This window comes from Sceloporus occidentalis, unplaced genomic scaffold (genome assembly GCF_023333645.1).
Source record: "Sceloporus occidentalis isolate IW3139 unplaced genomic scaffold, rSceOcc1.0.p SCAF_3, whole genome shotgun sequence".
Lineage (NCBI taxonomy): Eukaryota > Metazoa > Chordata > Lepidosauria > Squamata > Phrynosomatidae > Sceloporus > Sceloporus occidentalis.
In genome coordinates, this window is record NW_028316983.1 from 186,763,037 (window position 1) to 186,787,926 (window position 24,890).

Genomic DNA, 24,890 nt, shown 5'->3' on the forward strand with positions numbered 1-24,890 from the left:
GCAGATTCAGAAGAGATGTCGGCCTTGAATGAAGCAGAGAGGACCGAGGCAGTAGGAGCACAGTTGAGACCAGAGGCTTCTGGAGTGGTGGAAGGCACGGTTGGTCAGTGCAGGTCACCGGGAAGGCAGGGCGGGATTGAGGGGGCTCAAACATAGTGGAGGCCATCTGGGAAGGGAGCCAAGGTTCTTCAGTATCGAGGCTCTGTACAAATCGTCCAGCTCGAGCTTCTGAAGGGTCGAGAGGAATAGTAGGTGCTTGTCTGGTCATAAAAAAATGAGGTCTCTATCAGTAGGTTCTGGGAGATCATAAGAAAGTTCCTCATCAAGGTCTTCATCAAATTAGATGCCTTCCGACATCTGAGAGATGTGATCCACAGGGATGCACTGGGCAATTGTCAGGACTGGGTTGGGGAGCCGGCAGGGAGAAGCTTCAAGCTCCATATCAGAAAGCTGATAAGGTTGAGGGAGTTCCTGTAGGACAGGGAGAGACTCGGCAAAGTTTGTTTGGTACGGGACCGACGGTCGGCGTCCGAAGATGTTGAAGGGCAAAACTTTTTTCCTTATGATGGGAAGAGTCCTTGCCCTTATCCTTACAAGATCTGTGCACTTCTTTTCGCATTTGGAGCCATCTCAAGATTTCTTCCGCTTAGGGGAGGACATTTGTCCAGACCCGTTATCCTCAGTCAACTTGCGCTTCTCCACGACGGGAGATTGTGGAACCTCAGTGGAAGGTATGCCCTTGGAGGAAGGAGTCTTGGCTGTGACCTTAAAAGTTGAAGGTATACCCTTGACAGTAGGAGCCTTGGCAGTGACCTTAGACAGAGCGTAAGGCCTCAAGATTTGTGTGTACAGCAAGGAGCAGAGGCGCATCTCCCTGTTCTTCCTGGCCTGTGGAGTGATGGCCTTGCAATGAGGGCATGCTGAGACATTGTGACCCTCTCTCAAGCAAAGGAGGCACATAGAATGACCGTCCTGGCTGGGAATCTTTACTCTGCACTCAGTGCACCTTTTGAAGGAGTGCGAGGACATCGTCAAGCTGAGGGATGAGACAAGAGAGTAGTCAGACAAGCCAAGGGAATATTGTTAATCAGAGTCCAAAACCAGTCCAAATCACTATCCAAAAGAGAAGTGAAGAGCAAAAGGGTGGTCGAAAGCGAAGGAGTGAATTCCAAGCGAGGTTCCTATGCTGCTCACTCGGCGGACAAAAGAAACTGAGAAAGGGTGGGAAGACACTGAGCCTATATAGAGGGTGGGCAGAGCTGCCGCCAAAAGGTCTTCCCTAGCAATTCCTGTAGGATCTGAAATTGCTGCGCAGGCTCAGAATGACCCATTTGTATGCTTCTCAGAGACCACAAAGAAGAAGGTTGCTGCATAACCTTTTGTAGTCTAGGTCTGAAGAAATAAGCCCATTCTAAGAAACATACTACAAACTTCTTTCTCTCAGTTTCAAAATTGCTACAAGATTCTTTTGCCTACAGTTTTCAACGGAAGAGAGGAAAATATAACATGGTGCTAAAATCTCCAAAGGCCGTGATCAGAGGAAATCAGACATTTAAGAACAGGTTGTTTACCTGTAACTGTGGTTCTTCAAGTGGTTGTCTGTGTCCTCACACAAATGGGTTTGCACCCACGTAGAGAACACCTGCAGAATATTCTAGCACTGAGTAGCTTAGCAGGAATAACATGCCCTACCATCTACCATGAATGTTTCAGCCCACCAAGCTAGAGTTCAATACCGAGGGCCTTGAACAACATCTGAGAGGGGCTTCATGTCTTCAGGAGGCGATGAAGCTCCCAAGTCTTCCACATGCCCAATGGAGAAGAGTGCAGTGGAGAGGGGAATGCAGATGAGGAAGTCTCTGTGTCATAGTCGTCTGAGTTGTCAGTAGTCGCTTGTCCCTGAGTCATACCAAAAGAGGAAGTGGTGGTCAATGCTGCTCATGCAGCAGAAATAGGAAGCTGCAAAGCCTGAGAGACCAGTGGAACAGGAAGAACACTTGGTATTGGTGTTGACACGGCTGATGTACCAATATACTGAAGGAACAGATGTTGATGTCATTACAGTGGTAATCTATACTAGTGGCATTGAATCAATCGTGAAGAAGACAAGGTAGTAGTCATGCAAGGGGCCAGTGATGGAGGATGCTAGGAAGGTACAGGTGAATTGCAGAAAAGGTGAAGGAAATGAACCTTCTTGATACTGAGGCAGGGATGGTGAGCAGTGTTGAGGGGAGCCTCATCTCTGTCTGACACTTTGTTATGGGGATTGACTTCACTCCCGATGTGGAAATGATAATAAGGTGTAGGGTCCCTTTGTTTATATCCATCCTGACAGGAAGGAGAGTAGGAAAGGTTGGATGTAGGCATTCTCTCCATAAATCCTTGTGGTGATATTGATTGAGGTATGACACCAATATGTACATCCCTATAAAATCATCCCTGTAACAATAACCTGAGATTGAAGAAGCATAAGAATGCTCCCTCACAAAGGAGGACCTCTCCTGATGGTATTGATATGACAGATGCCTTGATCTCAGAGACAGAGTGAGAAGAGCTGTTTCCATTGGGATACGTCATTCTACACCAGTGTCTAATGGAGTATGTGGATGAGTGGTGGTGGTGGTAAGTTGAGAAGGTATGCCCAAGGGAGATGGTACAGCTACTCGGGAGAAAGGAGCTGATGATGCCAACAGTACTGCAGTATTGTAAGTCTAGTCAGAACTGCTTCAATGCTGGAAGGTTTGGAGTTTTTCTTCTTGTACTTCATTACTGAAACATCTGAATCACAGTGAGGATTAGTGTCCCTCCTGTGAAGTCTGTCTCTTATGACTAGATTTGGTAGCTTTTTGCCAGAGTCTTGAGAAGGCAGGGTCAATAAACAATACGGACTCAGCTTGTGTGGTGCTTGATACTGATGTCACTTCCATGGCAGGGACCAAAGGGGTCACTGACACTGAAGTGGATTTAGCTTTCCTTGGCTTTGAAATAGGAATTGTAGCCAAAGATGTAGGCTTGCTGGAAACCATGTCATCAGAGACTATCAATGACTGCTTCCAGCAGCGAACCTTGAGACACGCAGCTCTGTTCTTGAGGGTCTAGGATATAAATCCCCTGCAGATGGCACAGTGCTCCACAATATGTCCTTCCCCCAAGGCAAAAAAGACATTTGGAGTACAAGTCAGAGAGATAAACTTTCTGAGTGCAAGAAGAACAACATTTAAAGACAGATGTTAAGGCTACAGTAACAAAGGAAAGAACAATAGGCAAAAGAGAGGAGGGAAGGTAAAGCAACAAATAAAAGTCCTTTTTTTAAAAAATAGACAGTGGTAAGAGAAAGTGAAAGAATAAAAGAGAAATGTAGGCAAAAATAAGTAAAAGGGAAAAACTACTGAGCACTAGAGCACTCAGAGGAGACTGGTTCTGATAGGAGATGAAAAGAAACGGCGTAGATGATAGCTTGGCAAGCTGGAACATGCATAGCAGATGGAGGGACTGGTGTATCCCCACTAAGCTACTCAACTCTAGAATATTCTGTAGGTGTTCTCTGCAGAGGTGCAAACCCATTTGTGTGAAGCACAGAAACCACAAAGAAGAAACAGTTACATACTTAATTATAAATATATTGTCTGACGAGGATCAAAGAAAATCAGCTCATTGCAAATGTGTTGTTAGAGGAGAATTCTACAGATACCAAAGACTGCTAAAAAAACAAATAAATGGGTCCTTGAGCAAATCAAGCCTGAACTCTCCCTAGTAGCCCAGATTACTAAACTGAGACTGCTGCACTTTGGACATATCATGAGAAAACATGAATCGCTAGAAAAGACAATAATGCTTGGTAAGGTAGAAGGCAGTAGGAAAAAAGGAAGACAGTATTACAGATGGATGGACTCAATCAAGGAAGCCATGTCCCTGAATCTGCAAGACCTGAACAGGGCTGTTGATGACAAGGTGACTTGGAAGTCTCTCATTAATAGGGTCACCATAAGTCGAAGCTGACTTGATGGAGGTTAACAACAAGAGGCAGGAAAAATGAAATGCACAAATGTAGCTTTGCTGAATTCTGGCTTGACAACAATATATGTGAAAAGGATCTAGGGATCTTAGTAGACCACAAGCTAAACTGATTTAATAGTGCAACAAAAAATAGTGGTCAAAAAAGTCAATACAATTCTATCCTGAATCAACAACAGTTTAGTGTCAAGTTTAAGGGAAGTAATAGTACAAATTTTGCTTTGATCTGATCTCATATGGAATACTGTGCACAATTCTTTGGATCAAAGGTCAAGAAGGATATTTTCAAGCTGAATTTGCGTCTGAAGATGGGTAAAAGGCCTACAAACAAAGCACTATGATGCATGCCAAAAGAATAGTGGGCATGTTTAGCTTGGAGGATGGAAGATTGGAAAGTGATATGATTGTCGTGTATTGTTGTGTGCCTTCAAGTCATATCTGACTTATGAAGACCCTATCATGGGGTTTTCTGGCGCTGAAAGAGTGTGACTTCCCTAAGGTCACCCAGTGGGTTTCCAAGGCCAAGTGGGGAATTAAATCCTGGTCTACAAAGTTGTAATCCAACACTCAAACCACTATACCATACTGGCTCATTTTGACATAGTAGCCATCTTTAAATATTTGAAGGAATATCATGTAGAAGATGGAGCAAGTTTGTATTCTACTGCTCCTAATACTAGGACATGTGTAATGACTGGGCCCTCCAGTCATTTGGGGACTTCCCCTGAACCACAAAGGGTTAATCTGGGGGGAGGTACATGCTAATGAGAGCTGACATCACATGCTAATGAGCAGCTACATCATAGCTGACATAAGGCTCACCTGGCCAATCAGCAGTGCCAGAGCGGCCTTTTCAAGAAGGTTCCAGGAGAGGACTTTAAATACCCTGTAGGACCATGCTTTCTTTGTTCTCCATCTTTGTGTTTGTTTTGGGGAGCCAGCTGTGTGCTTGCCCTGAGGCAGGCAGGAGGAATGCAGGTGGGAGTTGGCAAGGAGCCAGCTCCCTGCATCCAGAAACTCAACATGAACTGCAAATCCCATCACTGTGTGAGTAGCTAGGAAATGTGTTAGTGTGTCTATAGGTTTTGTTATGTTTATCTAATAGCTTGCCTGAAATGAACATCTTTGTAACTGTGTTTTCTGACCTGCAAGGCAAGGAGGCTTTGCATGAGTGATATCTCCTATTCTATTCTATTTCTTTAAAAATAAATATCTTTCTTTTAAAAGTATCTGCTGTCTCTCTCTGCTCTTGTACACGCGTCTTAGCTCGGTTGCGAATTGCTCAAGTTAGCAAGGAAAGGAAACTAGATCTCTCCCTAGCAAGTCCCAGTGTGTGCTTAGGGAAACGTAGTGCATTGAGATTCACTGGGTGGTGGCAGTGAAGAATAGGACCTCAAGCGGTCTCATCCAGCTTGGCAGGGAGTGGGAATGGAGACCTAGGAGATCCTAGAGGGGAAAGTGTGAAGGGGATGCCCTGGGAGTAAGAGCCACGCACAGGGCTGGTTGCTCTAGGGATCACCCCCAGATCACCACATGGTTGGCAGGGGTGGTTTTCGGACTTTTGGAAGCATTGCTTGCTAGGCAAGGGTGTTTTTCACTTTGGGAGCTATAGTTGCAGCTAGGTACTTTGAAGAGAGGTTGGATTCTTGGACTCTTTCTGTTTTTCTCACTCTCTTCTTCTTTCCCTGCCTGAGGGCGGGAAAAGAAAACTCTGTGCTGGATTTCTTCTCTTTCTGTCTCTCTCTCTCTCTCACTCTCTTTTACTTGCCTGGGGGCAGGAAAAGGCAACTCTGTGCTGTTTCACTGTGTGGGTCTGCTCTGGTTTGAGGAAAAGGGGGGTAGCATTCCTTTTCAAACAGAGAGTAGGCTTGAGTTTTTTTCTTTCCTCGTCTCCTTGGGAGGAGAAGAGAGGGAAAGGATCTGTGGACTCTTGGAGGCACAAGGTTGGGGACCTGTTGTCTGTGTGTGTGTTTGAGCTGTTTGCTGTTAGGAGGGAAAGAAATTGCAAAGTCCCCCAGATCACCACAACATGAATCAATGGATCCATATTACAAAAAAAGAGATTTCTTTTAAAACATTAGGAAGAAGTTTATTCCAGTAAGAGCTGTGTAACTGTGGATGAGACTACGGTATGTCAGGAGATAGTAGACTTTCATTCACTTCATGTTTTTAAACAGAATTTGGATGGCCATATCTCAGGAGTGCTTTAGTTCTGGATTCTTGCAAAGTAATGTGTCAAACTATGGGTTTTTGTAGCCCCATACAACTCTAATATTCTATGAATTCATATACTTTTCATCATTTTCCACATTAAACCATGACCTTGTGACTTTAACACATCTCAAGAGCAAGGAAATACATAATTTTTTTAAAAAAAATCAGGACTATAAATCTTTAGTGCATTCACTGGAATACAATTTTAAAGCATATTAATGAAATTTTGAAATAAGCTAGGGAAAAATCTTGCATTCTTACCATGCAAGATAACCTTTAATTCCACAAGCAATTTCTTTGATCCACCATGCCTTGAACCAGGAAGTTTTTGCATAGCCTCTCCCTTTTTATTCAGTATTTCAATTTTTAGTGCACCTTAAAAAAAAAAGCAAAGTTAACAACAACAAAAATTAAAACATTTAAAGATTAGTGTATTTTACAATCCAGGTCCAGGCCACTTATTTTTATGCTATTTGTTAATATATATAATTTTTATCCTGCCTTTCAGCCCTTCTGATATGGGATCTAAGGCAGCTTACAGCTATAACAATTTTAAAGACAAGTTTAAAAAATTAAATCAGTTATCTTACTAAACCACTGATTTAAAACAGTTTTAACACGTTTAAAATACAGTAATTAATGTATAAGTACAGCACTCCCTCCCATTAAAAGACCCTTCTCACACAACCAGTTAACAACAAAAGGCCTATTGAAATAAATTTTAAAAAAGTATTTGCCTGCCAGGAGAAGATGGTGGGGTTGGGGGAAAAACCAGCCTCCTCTTGAAGAGAATTCCACAATCTGGGAACAATCACCTAGGAAATCCTACCACTGCTTATCGAAACATATGAAACAACAACAGGGCTGTTCTGCGCACCTTTGCCCCCGTGTCATGTTGCCTCTCCCCCAAGATTTATGCATACAGTACAACTGTTTGCATACAAAGGGGTATTGAAATAGAATCAAACTATTACAATATTAAAACAATTCACACAATAAAACAATAAAATATAATTTTAAAAGATAAAAGCTCTTTAAAACAGTTGTTAAAATGTCACAGCACCCCTAGCCTGTTTTTCAAAATCATTCTGGTCTCCCTGGGAAAGGAGTTCCAGAGTACTTGCAGAGCTGGTGTGACTGAGAAAAAGGCTTCTCCTGATCTCAGAGCCCAGGCTAGGTCATACAGATATGATCTGCCAAATAGAATGGATCTAAGCCATATAGAACTGTATAGGTCATAACCAGTACTCTGAATTGTGTCCGGAGGCAAACTGGAAGCCAGTGGAGCTATTTTAACAGTGACATTTTGTGCCCTTGGTAATCTGCCCCCATTAATAGTCTAGCTGCAACTTTTTGGACCAGCCAAAGTTCCAAACACTCTTGAAAGGCAGCCCCAAATACAGTGCTACACCACTCCAAATGGGAGTGAATAAGGTATGCATCACCATTTCAGATTAAACATTTCAAATAACAGGGACAGTTGGTACACAAACTTTAAATGTGCAAAAGCACTACTGGCCAATGCAGAGACTTGGGTCTCAAGGTTCAAAGCTGAGTCCAGGATTTCCTCTAAACTGCAAACCTGTGTCTTCATAGGGAGTATAACCCCACCTAATACAGTCTGAATTTTTATTCCCAGATCTGCCTTCTGAATGACTAAGAACACCTCTGTCTTGTCTAGATTAAGTTTTTTCTCTTTTGCCTTCATTCAGTCTATTAGATGGCAGACACTGGTGAAGGACTAGGACAGTCTCCTAGGAATGGTGTGGAAAGGAGTAATACACAGTCAGGTGTCACCTGCATATTGATGAGGCCATATCCTCAAAACTCTGAACATTGTTGCTGTTGTGAAGTAGAAAGCTTTCATGGCTGGCATCCATAGTTTTTAAGTGAGTTTTTCGGGCTATGTGGCCATGTTCTAGAAGTGTTTCTTCCTGACATTTCACCAGCATCTGTGGCTGGCATCTTCAAAGAATGATTGCCTGGAAATGAGTGGGTATATACATATTGTGTGACCTGAGAAGGCAGGAGGGATTTGCATGTGTATTGTTCTGTTGCTAATGGTAGGACTCAGGGTGGGAGGGTATGCAAAGGAGGATTAGTGTCTGCTTGATTAGTGCTCATTGTCTGCTGGGAAAACCCTGACCCTGGGAGATTTCTCATTTGCATTTGTTGAGTATTTATCTTGCTATTTTTCAGGACTGGTAGCCAAACCTTATTTAAGGGTTTCCTCTTTTCTGTTGAAATTGTCCAGATGTTTGTGGATTTCAATGGCTTCCCTGTGCATCCTGACATGGTAGCTGTTGGCATGGTCCAGAATTTCAGTGTTTTCAAACAGTATTTCATGCCCAGGATGGTTTGTAACATGTTCTGCTACTGCTGATTTTTGTCGCTGACCCAGTCTGCAGTGTCTCTCGTGTTCCTTGATTCTTGTTTGCACACTGCGTTTGGTAGTCCCTATGTATACTTATCTGCAGCTGCATGGTATGCGGTAAAGTCCTGTGGCTGTGAGAGGGTCTCTCTGGTCCTTGGCTAAGTGAAGCATTTGCTGGATTTTCTTCATTGGTTTGTAAACCATTTGAAGGTTGTGCTGGGTTTTTCTGGGCCTGGCAGCCCTTCTGATGTCTGAGCTGGTATAACATCAGAAGGGCTGCCAGGCCCAGAAAAACCTAGAGGAGTGAAGACAAGCAGCCACCCAAAGGGAAGGCATTTTTATCATACATCAAAGGAGTCACAGACAGAATAGGCAAAGTGATGAGGAAGCACAACAAACTGATGAAAAAAATCCAGCAAATGCTTTGCTCAGCCAAGGACCAGAGAGACCTTCAGTAGCAGAACATGTTACAAACCATCCTGGACATAAAATACTGTTTGAAAACACTGAAATTCTGGACCATGCCAACAACTACCATGTCAGGATGCACAGGGAAGCCACTGAAATCCACTAACACCTGGACAATTTCAACAGCATTGAAAATGTTCAGATGTGGCAGAAAAGCTAATGGACACTCACTGCCCTTAACCAGGGATTGGTTGCAGCTGTGGATCTAGACAGCTGGTGATTGTCCAAGGTCGCAGAGTGTGCCGGAGAGCAGCATGTAGCACTTAGGTAAATATGCTGTGTCATCTGGAATGGAGGACAGTAATCCAGGTAACACAGGGAATTGTACAGGAAGGGGTTGAGCTAGATAAGCTCAAATCATCTTTGTACAGTGTGGGTTTGTAGTTGGAGGAGTTTGTCTGTGTAGCTTTGTTCTCGCGTGTGTTTGCAGCAAGAATAAACAGCATCTCTTTGGAGAAAAGCCAGCCTACGGTGCTTTAATCTAGCAGCTGTTTTTCCTGGCAAAGCTCCAGTCTGCTAATTTGTCTATCTACTCACAAGCTTCCAAGATTACTCTGCGTTTGTCTCTGCATATTTTCCCAACAATAAACCCACTCATTTCCAGGCAAGCATTCTCTGAAGATGCCAGCCACAGATGCTGGCGAAACGCCACAAAGAAACTCTTCTAGAACATGGCCACATAGCCCGAAAAACCCACAAAAAACTATTGTTGTTGTTGTTGTGTGCCTTCAAGTCATTTCTGACATCTAGCAACTCTATCATAGGTTTACTTGACAAGATGCTATGCCTTTGCTCTTCCTTGAGGCTTGGAGAAAGTGTGTCTTGCCCAGTGGGTTTCCATGGCTGAGTTCAAATCCTGTTCAAACATATTCAGAAAGGGAATCCAGAGATAGCTGCTGTTTACCTTACCTGATGTAGGCTGGCACAACAGTTGTGGTAGGATTAACTAGAGTAGAATCCCATTCTTTCCCAGCTCCAGCTTTACTGGAAACATGCTGCTGCAACCAACCCCAAACATCTGTGTTTCTCCAGCCCTTCTTCACCAGCTTCCCAAAGAACAGAGGATGAAGAGGAAAAGTGGAGGGGGGAGGCTGAGCAAGCATAAAAGTATTTTGTAAAAGGAACTTTTTTTTTCATAGGCTTTGGCCCGTTACAGATGGGCTCTTCCAGCGCCCCCGTCACGTGCTAGGGGTTGGCTGAGGACCTAGCGTCCACACCGGCCTCACCCCTAGCACGTGACGAGGACGTAAAGATGGCGGCGCCCTATACACACTGGTGCCGCCATCTTTATGTGCTGGATGCATAGCATCCGCACGTCACGCACTGGATGTGACACCACGAGTGCGCGAGTAGCGCCTCGCGGCGTCTCATCCGGGGCGGAAGAAGAAGCACCATTTCGGTGCTTCTTATTTGCTGCGTCCAGGAACTGCGCGGTTTGGATGCTGCGGTTCCCGGATGCAGCAACCAGCAGCGGCGCGAGACTGCCCCTTATGGGCGGTCTGTAACGCGCCTTTGTTAACTGAGATACGCCTATATCAGATAAGCTTTGTATATATCCTAGAACTCTGGTTTTGGGCTGTGTGAAAGCCTCCACACATAAAGCTGCATATGTTAAGTCTCCTTCTCTGCAGATTTTCATGCTATATTGTAGCAATAATGGGGAAAGCACTGTGTCATGTACTATGTCATGGCAGGAGGAATTCAGTACAACCCTACTCTTTGCTTGCATGTTTGGATAAACACAGTTACACTTGAATGGGTCTTTAAATTAAATCATATCTGGAATAAACAAATACCTATAGTAGCTCCAGCAAGTTTTGTTTCATCTGGTAACAATTCATCTCCTTCAGGCCATGTTACTGACAGCCTATCAGGAAGCCTAGTTAAAAAAACAAACAAACAAAAACTGTGATCAATTCAGTGAATTATATCAATCAAGTTTAATGAAGTAAAATGCATCCTTGGTGAGGCAGGTAATTAAAAAAACTAATTAATTTTAATATAAATGTACTTTAAAGAATGCACATGATAGATGCCATCTTTTTAGTCATCTCAAAAAGAAAAACAAAGGAAAAGAGTCTACTATGGTGGGTTATAGACCGCCCATTTGGGGCGGTCTGCACCCGCCCCTTTCCCCGGTGTATCGGGGCCTCAGCGTGCAGAGCGGCAGCCGCTGAGGCCCCGATCCGCCGCTTTTCAGGCTGCGGGGAAGCAGCAAAACGCCGCTTCCCCGCAGCCTGAAAAGGGGTGTCCCTGGGGCTTCAAGCCCCAAGGACACCCCGCGGCGGCGGGGAGAAGGAGAAAGGGGCCGCTTGGCCCCTTTATCTTTTAGTCTGCTGGGCACAGCCGTCTGAAAGCTGCGCCCAGCGGACTAAACCAGGAAGGAGCTCCGAAACGGAGCTCCTTCCTGCTCCGTGTTCAGGGCGCACTAAGTGCCCTGGCGCGGAGCAAGGATGTCACGTCCGCGCCGCCCCGTCTAGAGGCGGCGCGGCCGTGACGTCCTCACGGTGGCGGCCGTATGGAAGGGCCACCGCCGTTTAGTGCGTGACGAGCACGCACTAGGGTTAAGGCGGTGTGGAAGCACCGCCCTTTTGTAACCCTAGTGCGTGCTCGTCACGCACTAAAGTGCCGGTCTGTAACCGGCCTAAGACAGTGTTTTCTCCAACAGATGGTACATTATCTGAAAAAAGGATGAATAGTTTCTTCATCAGAACTATTTTTTAATTTATATTATGATGAATGCTTACTTACACTGTAATTCTAACTCTAATCCTAGCTGAAAATACATTGGCAGTAAGAATACATAATTAGACAGTTCCTCGAATAGCAGATATCTCTCCTGACAAAATATATGCTTGTTCTGGTTCATCTCAGACACCTTGGTTAGAGAGCAATTTCCTACCAGAACATCTCTGCTAAGATCTGCTGGCAAATGAGACCACCCCTCCCAAAAAAGGGGATAAAGTGTGGGGTGAAGGTGGAACTAAGGCAGTTGCTGAGTGGTGCCATACTCAAACATTCTCCAGCCTAGGGACACGGTCACAATGGCAGCACTACATTAGACTGAAGGCTGGTTTTCTTAAATAATTTCCAGCATCTCCAGATAGGAGGGATTTGGATTTAGAACAACAATTGCTAGCCTTTTTTTCAATCAGGAATGTACATTTAATCCATTAACTGAATGATTAATTATTTAAAACTCATAAAATTAATTCACAAATAATAGCCCTTCCTTCCAAATCTAAGGGGGAAAAATTATTTAAAAGCAACAAAAAACAGATTTCTGAATTAGTCTGCCACTGGTCTAGAGAAACTTACCTGGCCATTTCTTCTTCTATGTATTTTTTGACTGCTTTGTCAGATGCTGAACAATCGAGTTTGTGTATTGGAATAACTTTTATTTCATCATATAGTGCCTGGGGTTCCTGAAAAATTTAACTGTTCATGTTTAAAAGGGAAGGAAGGAAACATGAAAAACACATAGTCTTTCTGCATATATATTTGTATCTGTTTACATCAACGTCATTAAGAAGCACAGTAAACAAATCAGATTTATCCACTGAAGCAAACCATAACCCCTTGCAGTTAACACCCTGAAAAGTTATGCTATTAAATATGCAGTATAAAGAATTTCTGATTGACTGATATGCCTCTTAGTTTTATGGTTTTTAGATTTGCATACAGAGGGCCCTTTCTATCTGCTGGAATTGGGTTTCAGGAACCCTGCCCCCCCCCCACCTCAATGAATACCAAAATCCATGGATGCTCAAGTCCCATGATATATAATGGTGTAGTAAAATGATATTATAAAATGGCTTGATTTTTGAAAATATTTTCAAGACATGGATGGTGAATCCATGACTAAAGAATGGCAAGCAACTGCATTTTAAATTAGAATTGTAAATATTACATCTATTCGCTGCTTAATCAAATAAAAATATGCCTTCATTAATTGGGCATTAGATTTTTTTAAAAGTATTCATTTTACTATATTTATAAAGAGATGACAAGTATCATCTTAAGAAAAATTTCTTTTCCTCTCACACAGGAAAATAATTTCTTCTCAAATAATTTATTTGTGTATTATCTAAAGACAAAACAGGATGCATTTGTGCTTCAGAAATATTGTTTTTACTCTATGCAAAGTTAATCACATTTCTTAGTACAACCACTTTCCTCAGTTCATCCAAATCCTCAGAAACCAGCCTTCCCAGCAAGCTTTTGAATCACCTGCTAGCATAGACACTTAAATAGACATAAATAAATGTAACTGATAAAATCACATACTAATGCCTCAGTTTCTCTTCTCTTCTGTTATTTGTCTTTATCTGTCAGATTGTTAGAACCTTGAGGCCAACTAAGCTTGTTTTCCTAGTGCTGTTCCCCTTCCCGTCCAGCCATGGTCTCTTGCTCAACTACCAGGAGTACCTTTTAAGATTATAATCCAATCACAATAGGATGAAGATAAGACATAGTGGGGGAGATCTGTAAGAACGAATCTTTAAAATTGTGTGCAATGTCAGTGGGTCTAAGGTCAATTTCACCACCATCCCTAGTCTGTTGCTACAGTTCAGTGGCAGCAGTAAACCCATTTTTTTTGTTAAACCAAGTCCGGCAGTGGAGCACACAGCTTATAAGAATAGAATCCTAGAGTTGGAAGAGACTGCAAGGGCCATCCAGTCCAACCCCCTGCCATGCAGGAAATCTCAATCAAAGCACCCCCCACAGATAGCCATCCAGCCTCTGCTTAAAGACCTCTAAGGAAGGAGACTCTATCACCCTCCGAGGGAGTTTGTTCCACTGTCGAACAGCCCTTACTGTCAGGAAGTTCCTCCTAATGTTGAGGTGGAATCTTTTCATGTATCTTGCATCCATTGTTCTGTGTTCTACTCTCTGGAGCAACAGAAAACAAGCTCACTCTATCCTCAATGTATGACACCCCTTCAAATATTTAAACAGGGCTATCATATCACCTCTTAATCTTCTCTTCTCCAGGCTAAACATCCCCAGCTGCCTAAGTCGTTCCTCACAGAGCATGGTTTCTAGACCCTTCACCATTTTAGTCGCCCTCCTTTGGACACGCTCCAGTTTCTCAACATCCTTTTTAAATTGTGGTGCCCAGAACTGGACACAATATTCCAGGTGGGGCCTGACCAGAGCAGAATAGCATGGCACTATTACTTCCCTTGATCTAGACACTATACTTCTATTGATGCAGCCTAAAATCACATTGGTCTTGTTAGCTGCCACATCGCACTGTTGACTCATGTTCAATTTGTGGTCAAAAATCACACTCCTAGGAAGTTACTTTTATCAACTTTTAAACAAAAATTTTTAAAAAACTGTTGCTGATTAATTCAGTGGCAAGGACCACAAAAATGCGCAGTGAGGACACATGCCACTTATCTTGCTCTGAAATCATGACACAGGATTCACTGAATGACCAAACTGGGCTTATTTTTAACTATGTTTTTTTTAAAAAAACTTACAGATTGGAAACTAAGACTTGCATATGGAAACCATACTGGTTTCAACAGAGTTAAAACAGGGTTGGAGAAAGGATGGCCTAGAGGCTCTTTGTGGACCTTAAGGCTGCTTTTATGCTGCTCCTAAGAATAATCATGCCCCACTCGTGACCTTTTTTGGTTCACTCACAAAATAACCAACAGCTCCACTAGTAGAGTGCTACTGACATTTTGCTGTTTCAGGGTTTTTGGAGTATTAGTGCTCAGACAAGGCTTTTTTTCAAGCCAGTCATACACAAACGGATTTGGAAGAAGCCCCCAAATTTGACAAAACAGTCAGTAGTAGTCCACCACAGACATTTCGGGCACCATAGGCCATGGTGAAAGGAACAGCTCACACCTCATTTTATTAGGTGGTCTTGGGTGGTGAAAATGGAGAAGGGGGCTCCAGGATCTCATGTATGGTCATATAGCTAACCAATCCCTCACAACCAGTTTAAAATGTAACTATTCACTTACCAGGGCTAACTGAACAAATCCTCCTGGAGCATATACATCTCCATCATGATTTCCATATAGAAAAAAATTCCTTATACTTCCATGGTATATTGGAACTGTTTTAGTTGATTTTACCTAAGAGATAAAGACAAAAACATCTGTACTGTATCTTTAAAAGCTTTCCACAGTGTGAAGCAGACTTAAAGAATTCATTCCGATTAAAAAACATATGGCCTAGAATTGCAATCATCATAAACATTTGTCTAACATAAAAACTGGACAAAAATGCCCCCCCTCAATTTTTCATAGTTTTTCCCCCCCCTGAGCCTTTCTATCTCTAATTAGGACACTTCAGTCTCTCAGGAACATTATCACTGATGTCAAAGTGGCCACTGTGGAACAAAATAATTTCAATGGAACTCTTGATTGGGAGAATGCTGAATTAGAATCCATTCAAAAAATTCTGATCTGTCAGCAAAAATAAGTATTGAGATAATGACTTTCTGGCACACTACATTTATCAACAAACTGGTTATCTTAACAGTGTTGTAAGCAATAAAATATTAATAAATCTGTAAGGTTCACGATTGAAAGAAGCAACAGGACACTGCAGTTTCAGCTCAACAGAACAAACCACTCAATGCCATGGGATCAAACATCCAAGAGAGTCTCAATAATACAAAACAATACAAAAATAATACAAAATTATTTAAAATAATATAAAAATAACAAAAAAAGTTGTTGGGGGCTATATAGAGAGGAAGAACAAGAACAAGGAAGCAATAGATCTGCTGCATCAAATAGGTGGAGAAATGCTAAAGATAGAAAAAGTAACTACTGAACACTTTATATACATCTGTCTTCTTTCCAAAGGAAAACAGTACTCATTCTGGTGAAAATCTCATCTGATCCTGGAGAATAAATGATACAAGTGAAGAGGCTGCAGCTAAAAATAGGTAAAGAGATGGCAGAAGACCACACAGCTGTTTTAATTCAATGCACATCTCCAGGGTCAGATGAGATGCATTCACAGATACTAAAGAAATATGCAAAAGTAAGCCCAAAGACTGTTGATGATCTGTGAACGTTCTGGAATTAAATGAAACTTCCTGCACACTGGGAAATGTTGTTCCCTTCTTCAAAAGGAAACAAAGAAAACCTGGGAATACTGACTCATATGTCAGCACAAAGCAAGTTCTAGAATATCTCAATAAACAGGCAGTCTGAACACAATTTGAAAAGAAGCTATGATTACTAAGAATCAGTATGGATTTATCAAAAACAAACTGGTCCAGATTAATCTTATCTCTTTTTATGATAGTTATAAGCTTGATAGATCAGCAGAATTCTGTGGATGCAGTGTATTGATTTTGACAAAACCTTTGATGAAATACCCACAATAATATTTCAAAAACGTGGGCTACATGGTACTATAGTTCAGCCTGGAAAGATTTCTCAAACATCTGAGGGGCTACCATGTGGAAGAAGAAACAAACTTATTTTCTGCTCTTCCATAAGAAAAAGAATGACAATTCTAACTTAACTTTTGGAGAATTTCACTGTTAAGAGAGAAACTGTGACATCATGGGATTTAAGTATAAAATGTTTTTTTAATTCAATTTTAATTTAATATATACATTAAGTTAATGTGGTTATGTATTAGAGGTGATAAGGCAAGAGAAAAGGTGGAGCATTAAGTGAGTGAAAGTTCAGGGCTGAAGAGATTCAGTCAGGTTTAGGAATAAACATGTGATGTTTAAGTGTGTGAGTTAGAAAAGAGTACACTTTAAGTAAGAATGAGAGATATCTTTTAAGTGTTTTGTTATGTTCAGCTTTCATTAATAAAATATTAGTTTTGTATTCATACACTTTTGGCCTTTGGGTATGCTATATATTATAAAGCTTGGATTCAGACACGGTGTCCCTGGTGGCAGCAATTAATAAAGAGGGGTGGTGTCTCTGGGGATATAAGTTGCATAATATTTCACATAGATACTTTGAGGGCATCTAGGAAGCTCCCACAGTTGGTGGCCACAGCAATAGGACATGAGGAGGTCCTTACATTGGTAGCAGAGATGGAGATGAAGGAAAGCCCTCATTCTTGGTGGTAACCATGAGATTTGTGGAAGTTTTCACATTTGGTGGTAGCAGAGACTCACACCTGGTGGGAAAGCAGTGGGTTAAGTGGTAAACCCCTACAGCCACCTTTCAGGGATGTTTTAGCTATAGATCCATGCAACAGTAGGGGTTGGACTATACAGCCTTGAAGTCCCTTCCAATTCTAAGATTCTATAACATTCTCATCATTTTACTTCTTCAGATGTAATAGACTGCTAAGCAGACTTTTATCAGATAACATGCTTACCCTGTGAATGGTATTATTTATTCCAAGGATTCTTGTGCTAATTGTTTGTGACCAGCACTAATACAGTTGCCCCTCCACACTCGCGAGGGTTAGGAGCTAAGGATGCTCAGGAAATGGAAAAAACGTGTATATATTACACTCCCCCACATGCATTATAAAGAGTCCTCTCCCACCAAGAACACCACCCATAACTCGCTTTGCAACCTTGAAACACATAGGCTCCTCCAGATTTCCAAAGTGCTTCCATTTTCAATCTGCAGTCACTGCTGCAGAGGACCCACCTTCTCTCCTCCCCAGCCTCCCTCCTAGCCAGACAAAAGCAACACCATATCTTCCCCACTTTTACAGACTTTGCATTCTCCTCATTTCCAAAGTCTTTCGACTTTGAATCTGATTTGCAGCCATCACCACTAAGGGAAGGTACAGTGTTGTTTTTGTCTAGCTGGGACAGAAGCAGAGGATGGGAGAAAAGTTGGATCCTCCCAGGGGTGGCTGCAAACATCAGATTCAAAGGGAAGTTCTTGGAAATGAAGAGGATGCAAAGTCTGGCAAAGAAGGGGAATGTAGAGTGTTGGTTTTGGCTGGCTGGCTGGCTGGCAGGAAGGAAGGAAGGAAGGAAGGAAGGAAGGAAGGGTGAGAAGGAGAGGGGTGAAGAGGTTATAAGCAGCAGCTACAAATTCACAAATACTCAAAACTGCACATCTGAAACCCATGAATGTGGAGGACCAACTGTAATATATTTTTTGTTTTTTCCATTAATAATGAAGAAAAATTTACAATACATTTTTAGAAGTTTACAGAGAAATTTTTAAATTTTCAAAACAAGAATCAAACATAACTGCTTTCCTCATACCCGGCAGATCTTGGGAGCTGGTCTCAGGGAAATCCAACACTATCATGACACCTAATGAGTTCTTTTTTCATTACACCTCAGAACACCACTGAAACTACAATCCCTCTTCCCTACTGCTTTTTGGAACACCTTGTTTCATGCAGATATCTGAAGTTCTTGAAAGCTTACACATAATTTGGTTGGAAAGTATGACAAAAATATATATTTTGGAGTGATTGCACATTGTTTCATAACCACATTAATGGCATATTAATTTAGATTTATACATTATATAAAAATGTTTATCATTTGTAATTTTTATGTTATACAGAATAATGATCCATTTTATTATTAGTTCATGAATACTTCACGTAGCAAACATAACAAGATAAAATTTAACTGTATTAATCTTAACCCTTTTGACTATACCATCAGTACAATGAGCCATATTTTATGTATCTGTTTCTCCAACAAGTTATTAACTTACTAGCTGTCCAACTTTATATGTTTTTCCGTCCCATTCTATCGCTGAGTATGTAGCCCAGGGACGCTGCTTTCTTTTGGAAGTCACTTCAGGTCGCGTAACTATTTCTCTGAACAGAGTAAATTTTATTTGCTTGTCATATTTTTCATGGCATTCCTTGAGCCATAATGCAAATTCTTTGTCTATTTTCATTCTTTGCTCCTATGAAGAATTTTGTACACATATTACACATTAACTAGACTTCAGCATGTATATTTTCTGAAAGTTTGTTTTTGTATAACTTTTCTCATTATTGCAGAAGTAAATTACCTTTTTTTCAAAAGTTTAAAATCACAAACATAAAAAAATAATTTACTGATAACTCAGTTTTTTAGTCCTAGTCTTATAAACCACGATTTTACGTCTATCTGATCTTTCTTGAAAGGAATACAAAACAATTACGGACAGGCTTCATAACTGTAGATCTTTAGCTGGTCACCTTTGAACTCACACAAATGGGTTTATCTGCATTTGTGCAGTGCATTATTCAGAATCTTCTACAGTTATTACATTAGCTTTTTGACAGTAACTCTGCCCACCTTTTAGGCACCTTAGCAGCGCACGTCCCAAGTACACCCTTCAGTTCCATGGACACTGAACACCAGCATTCAAGGATCCAAAGGGAGGCAGGAGAAGACGAGAGGAGGATGGGCAGGGTTGTCTGAGTTTATAAATGACTACTTAAAAAAATTATGCATGCCACGTTTCCTTCTTTGTGGTCTCTGACTCACACTAAAGGGTGGCCTGCAGTCGTCTTCAGCTGCGCCGGATCAGGGCCCTGGCAACCACATGCTGTGGCCGATTTGGCCTTTCCAGGGAGTGATAGTTGGGACTTTAAGGCTCCTTTGGCGCTGCGTCATGTGGACGCAGTGCCAGAGGAGTGCTGTGATGCCACATACTATCTGGAGCGGCACACAGCATCACAGCACCCTGGGGCATGCGGCATGTGGATGCCCCACCCAAAATCTGCCCCCAGGCCTTAATGACCAGCCTGCATAGGGCCTAACATGCTATTAACCATAGGAGGCTGCAGTGTCATGGCCCAAAAGAATGGTATAGACTCCTGGGTGTTATGTCACATAGAAAAACAACACAGCTCTCTCAAAAATGCCATCAGCTTTTGAGCTTGCATGCAGTCTATACTGAGAGATGAAGGTCAAAGGCTGTGACCCTGTAGCTGCTCTGCACAAGTCCTCCAGAGGTACACCGTACAAAAAAACAGATGATGCAGCCATAGCCCTAGCAGAATGGCCATGAACCGGAGGATCCTTCTTGGCCAGTTTATAAGCCAAGTGAATGGTGGAAACCACTAATTTCAAAAAGTGCTGACTCGAATAGGCAGTCTGAGGCCTGTTACAGACTGCCAAAATAAAGCTGCTTCGGGTCTCTTTGGAGGTATGCTGTTTAAATGATGCATGCATCCTAAGAATCTGGAAGCTGCACCAAAGCTGCACTCCAGTGCTTAGGAATGGAGTGTGGCTTTGGCGCAACCTCCGGACTCTTAGGACCCAGGCATAATTTAAAAAGCATACCTCCAAAGAGACCCGAAGCAGCTTTATTTTGGCAGTCTGTAAAAGGCCTGAGTTTCTTAAAAATAGTCTCAGAGTTGTGGAACTTGGCAGTCCTATCCACAGAGACGACTAAGCCCTTTCTGATGTCCAGGCAAATAACAGTCTGTTCTAAGTCTGTAGCAGTGTTCTGCATCAAAGCAGGCAATACAGTGTCCAGGTTGATGTGAAATAATGGCACCACCTTAGGTAAGGAAGAGAAGTCTGCTCTGAAGATGACCTTTTCCTGATGAAAACGTAAGGAGTCTTGATCCATTCTGAGGCCATAAAAGTCTCCTGCTGTCTTGCAAATGTAATGGCTACCAAGAAAGCTGTCTTCCAGGTAAGTAGATTATCACAAGATACCACGGGTTCAGAGGGCTTCCTGCAAAGCTGCAATAGTTCAAAAGCTGCACTAGTTGAAAACTGCATTGGAAAGTGAGTTCTGATATTGGAGGATGGAGATTCCTGTAATCTTAAGGAATTTCTTCACCAAAGAACTTCCTGATCAGCTGAAAGTTGGCTAAAGTGGCATATAGGTAAAACTTCACAGAAGAGAGGGAAAGCCCTCTATCATAAAGAGAAAGAAGGAATGTTGAGCCTGCCACTGAGATGACAAAAAGGACAGGAACTTTTTTCCACAACTGTAAGAATGTTCAAATAATGTGCTGCACTACTAATCTGCAATATTGATCTGTTTAATTGCTTCATATAGAGATGTTATGGGAATACCTTCCAAGCGTTCACATCTCATGTGTCCATTGTGGATGGTGTGGAGGTCAGGTTGGTACAGAACACTGAGATGGTTGTCTCAAGACAGATGGAGAAGAAGTGTGAACCACAATAGCTTGGTCCACCACAGTGAGCATGCCTTGTTTCTCTAGATCTTTGATATCCAGTCATCACTGGATTAGGGGGAAAGAAGGGAAAATGCAGACAACGGGAACTCCCCAGTGAAACAGGAAGGCATCGCTGTATGACTTCCTCCAATGAGTCCTGGAGCAAAACATCTTACACTGGTTGTGCTTGGAAGAGGCAAAAAGATGTACCTCCATTGTACTCCACTCTCATAGGACTAGTTGGAAAGCCTTTGATGGAGCATCCATTCATAGTACATGTGATGTTCTACTTGGAGCATCTGTTAATATGTTCTTCTCCAGGAAGCTGAATTGCAGAAATTGAGATGCCTCTGTTGTGTTCCAGTTCCATAGTTCACTTTGTTTGTTCAAATAATACATTAGTGTATTGTTGTTGATAACAACCAGAACCACCCTGCCTCACAGGAGTGTCTCAAAAGTTTGAAATGCTTTCTCCCTTGCCAACATCTCGAGAGCATGGATGTGGCGTTTGCTCTCCTTGTGTTCATAAAGCAAGGCCTTCAGTCTAGAATCCCAGTTTTAGCAGGTAGATGCAAGCTCCTACATTATGACTTTCATCAAAACACAAAAGGCATTTTGCATGCTTATTCCATTCAGAAATCTTAGCACCACATATGGTGCACTTCTTAAAGGAGTTCCATGAGGACCTAAGTCAGTCCGAAAGAAGAATGGCCAAAACAAAACTAATGGGCTAAACCAGTGGCTCCCAGACTTTGTTCCTCCAGGTGTTTTGTACTTCAGCCCCCACAAGCCTGGGTCAGCTTGGCCAGTAGTCAGAAATTCTGGGAGCTGAAGTCCAAAATGTCCAGAGAACTAAAGTTTGGGAACTACTAGAATAAACTGAAGAGTCACTGAAAAAAGAGCTGGAGAATAACAGAAAAATCCACCAAGCTAATTTGTAAACTGTTACAGGGAAGTCAAAAAACAATAAAAACCAAAAGTAACTAGAAAATAGATCTCAACAATTTTTCTAATACTGCTGATGCAGGGGATGAAAATGAACTGAGCATTTAAGCGGGAAGGGTACTGCTTTGGTGCCTAGAGAGGTGGAGTGGGATTACAACCAAAATGCTTATATAATAAATAATAAATGGACTCTTTCCATCCATGGGGGCTCAGTTTCAGGGGAGGGAGGGGCTGTGGATAGAAAAACATGGACAATCTTGGCCCATATTATTCAATGGGTCGCAACATGTGCAAATTTTCTTGCATGCTCTGCCATTAAATGATATGGGGTATGGTAATTCACGGGTGGCTGAATCTGTGAATTGCTAGCTTGTCATTGTGGCGGAGCAACTATCCCTGTAGAAAGTTCTGAACAATGGATTGTGCAAGCGCGGATAACCCCTTTTGCTTAGTCATACAGACACCCTTAAATAGCAAATAAGTCCTGATACAATAAAGACATAATCTTCAAGAAATATGCCATTTTTAAAAAACAAGCAACATCTAATTCTTTTTATATATATTTTCTAAATGTGCCAGAGCAGTTTTAGCAAGCTAATAAATAAATATTACCTGTCCATTGACAATTCTTGTAAAAAGTGTATTTTTGTCTTTTAACTTTAACTCCAAATCCATGAAAGTCAATTTGTTGGTGCTGACTTGAAATTTGTCATTTGTAAATAATACACCAGAAATTCTCTTGTAACATTCAATGGGGGTAAGCCCCCTCTTCTTGGGAAGAGCACACCACTCAAATCTTGAGGGAGAAAAATAATGTTTAGAAACTTCTAAAAATAAATTTTTAAAAGCATACGAATTACATATAGCACTGACATATTCTTACTCTTCCACAGTTGTATATGGTATTAGTCTTCCATTCCAAAAACATTCAAAAATAGGTCTTTTGCCTCTGGCTCTCTTTTCTACTGCAAAACATTCTGCTTCATCATCTTCATCTTCTTCTTCATCATCATCTTTTACTCCTATATAAAAATTGAGTTTTAAATTTTGAAGGAATACCAACAAAGAAAACTGTTCTTCAAACTAAACCCCCTCAAAAGACATACAATTTATTTAGAATTATGCCTATCAGTAGTTGTTACTGGCCCACCATGGCACTACTTCTCCATGGCTGTGGGACTGCATGCTCTTGTGAAGCAAGAGGCTATGCTGACAGTAGCATTATTGCTGAGAGGTTCAGCAATAAGGTAACCAAAGGCATAGCCAGAAACTACAGCATGTCATTCTCTAAAACTTGGGGGGGGGGGGGGGAGATACCCTCACAATGTGCACATTGGTTTAAATATACATGATTCATGACAGAAGAGAAAAATGATCTTGTTTTATAACAACAACAAAAGCACTGCTATTTCATATGCTAAGAAACCAATGATCAAAAAATGAACATCAGTATGTTAAGAATTATTTATGCTGCGAACAGTCTTGGATTTCATATTGGGAGAAAGGTAGAGTATAAGTTAATAAATAACATCAAAATGAAATAAAATGAATTGGCACTATTTGAAAAAGTCTGCTTTATCCTTAAAATATGTTCTGTAACCGTAATACTATTCACTATAAAACCTAGAAAGGTTTGGAAACATCAGTTTATCAAATTTAGTCTTCATTATTTAAATATCAACAAGAGGCAATAAAAATGTCCCCCAACTTACTTGAAGGAAAGCAAGGATCTTCAGGGTAGGTTTCTTTATCATACAAGAAAGGATGATAACGTATAATTCCCTCTACTATACCATCTCCTTCAACATGAGCCTTGAACTCAAAACTATCCGCTGCTGTGTTTATATATAAGGTCTGCATATCATCTTTGATTTCTCTAAGATTCATAATCTTGGGTGTTTTCCCTTTTTCAAATATTGAAATCTAAAAGAAAAAGACATTATTTGCTTCACCTGTATATGCATTTTTCTTGCTATATTTATCAACAGACTACAATGAAACATCAGTACCCTCTCTTAAATATTACCATTATTTTTTGAGAATTCACTTACATAGTGGGCGCTCCACATTCACAGGGGCTGGGGGGGGGGGGGACAGGACCCCTGTGAAAGTGGGGAAACTGAAAATTGAAAAAAACTTTTTTAAAACTAAGAGAAATATATTTAAGAAGCTCTAGATCCTCCAGCACAACTCTATGGGCAACATTCAGCAGAAATTGACCACAGAATCGCACTGAAAGACCTACAAATGTGTAGAGAAGTGTTTTCTCTAGAAATCTCTAGGTCCTCCAGTGTGAGTCTATGGCCAACGTCTGGCAGAGTTGTGCTGGAGGACCTAGAGATTCCTAGAAACAAATTAATCAAATCTGCAAAAACCAAAACCACACATGTGGAGGGACAACTGTATGTATTGTAACCATACTTCAGAATAGCATGATAAAATACTTTATCATTTTGTATATTAATATTCAATGGGCTGGAGCCAGAAGTTGCTTTAGTTAGCAGAAAGACATATTTGCTAATTCAAGGAAAGTCTAATTTCCCCCAAGCGACACCGCCAACCTTGGCAAGCTATCAATCGAACCATATTGCACATTTATTTAGCCCTATTGATATCATTTCCATTAAATAAAAGTACAAAAGAGAACAGCTTTATAAAAGAGGGGGGGAAACACCCTTATAATTTAAATATACATTATTCTTGAGGCTTCCATGCCCCTAAAGACTGGTTTATGGGCAGGGAGAGTGCTAAGTGGTGAAGCATGGAGGAAGAAGTGAAAATTCTAGTTCTTCAAGGAGAACATCAT

At 41.4% G+C, this 24,890-nt stretch overlaps 1 protein-coding gene across 3 annotated transcripts in view; it reads right to left on the minus strand.

Annotated features, from left to right (window-relative positions):
• The window catches only part of SMCHD1 (structural maintenance of chromosomes flexible hinge domain containing 1), a 137,926-nt gene that overhangs the window by 89,067 nt on the left and 23,969 nt on the right, over positions 1-24,890 (minus strand). For all 3 annotated transcript variants that reach the window (XM_089517128.1, XM_089517129.1, XM_089517130.1), the window contains 8 exons: positions 23,797-24,007; positions 22,968-23,106; positions 22,697-22,880; positions 18,718-18,915; positions 15,055-15,168; positions 12,389-12,495; positions 10,867-10,949; positions 6,490-6,603 (listed from right to left, as the gene is read on the minus strand). In XM_089517128.1, the coding sequence (XP_089373254.1) occupies positions 6,490-6,603; positions 10,867-10,949; positions 12,389-12,495; positions 15,055-15,168; positions 18,718-18,915; positions 22,697-22,880; positions 22,968-23,106; positions 23,797-24,007 (1,150 nt within the window). The remainder of the gene's footprint in view (positions 1-6,489; positions 6,604-10,866; positions 10,950-12,388; positions 12,496-15,054; positions 15,169-18,717; positions 18,916-22,696; positions 22,881-22,967; positions 23,107-23,796; positions 24,008-24,890) is intronic.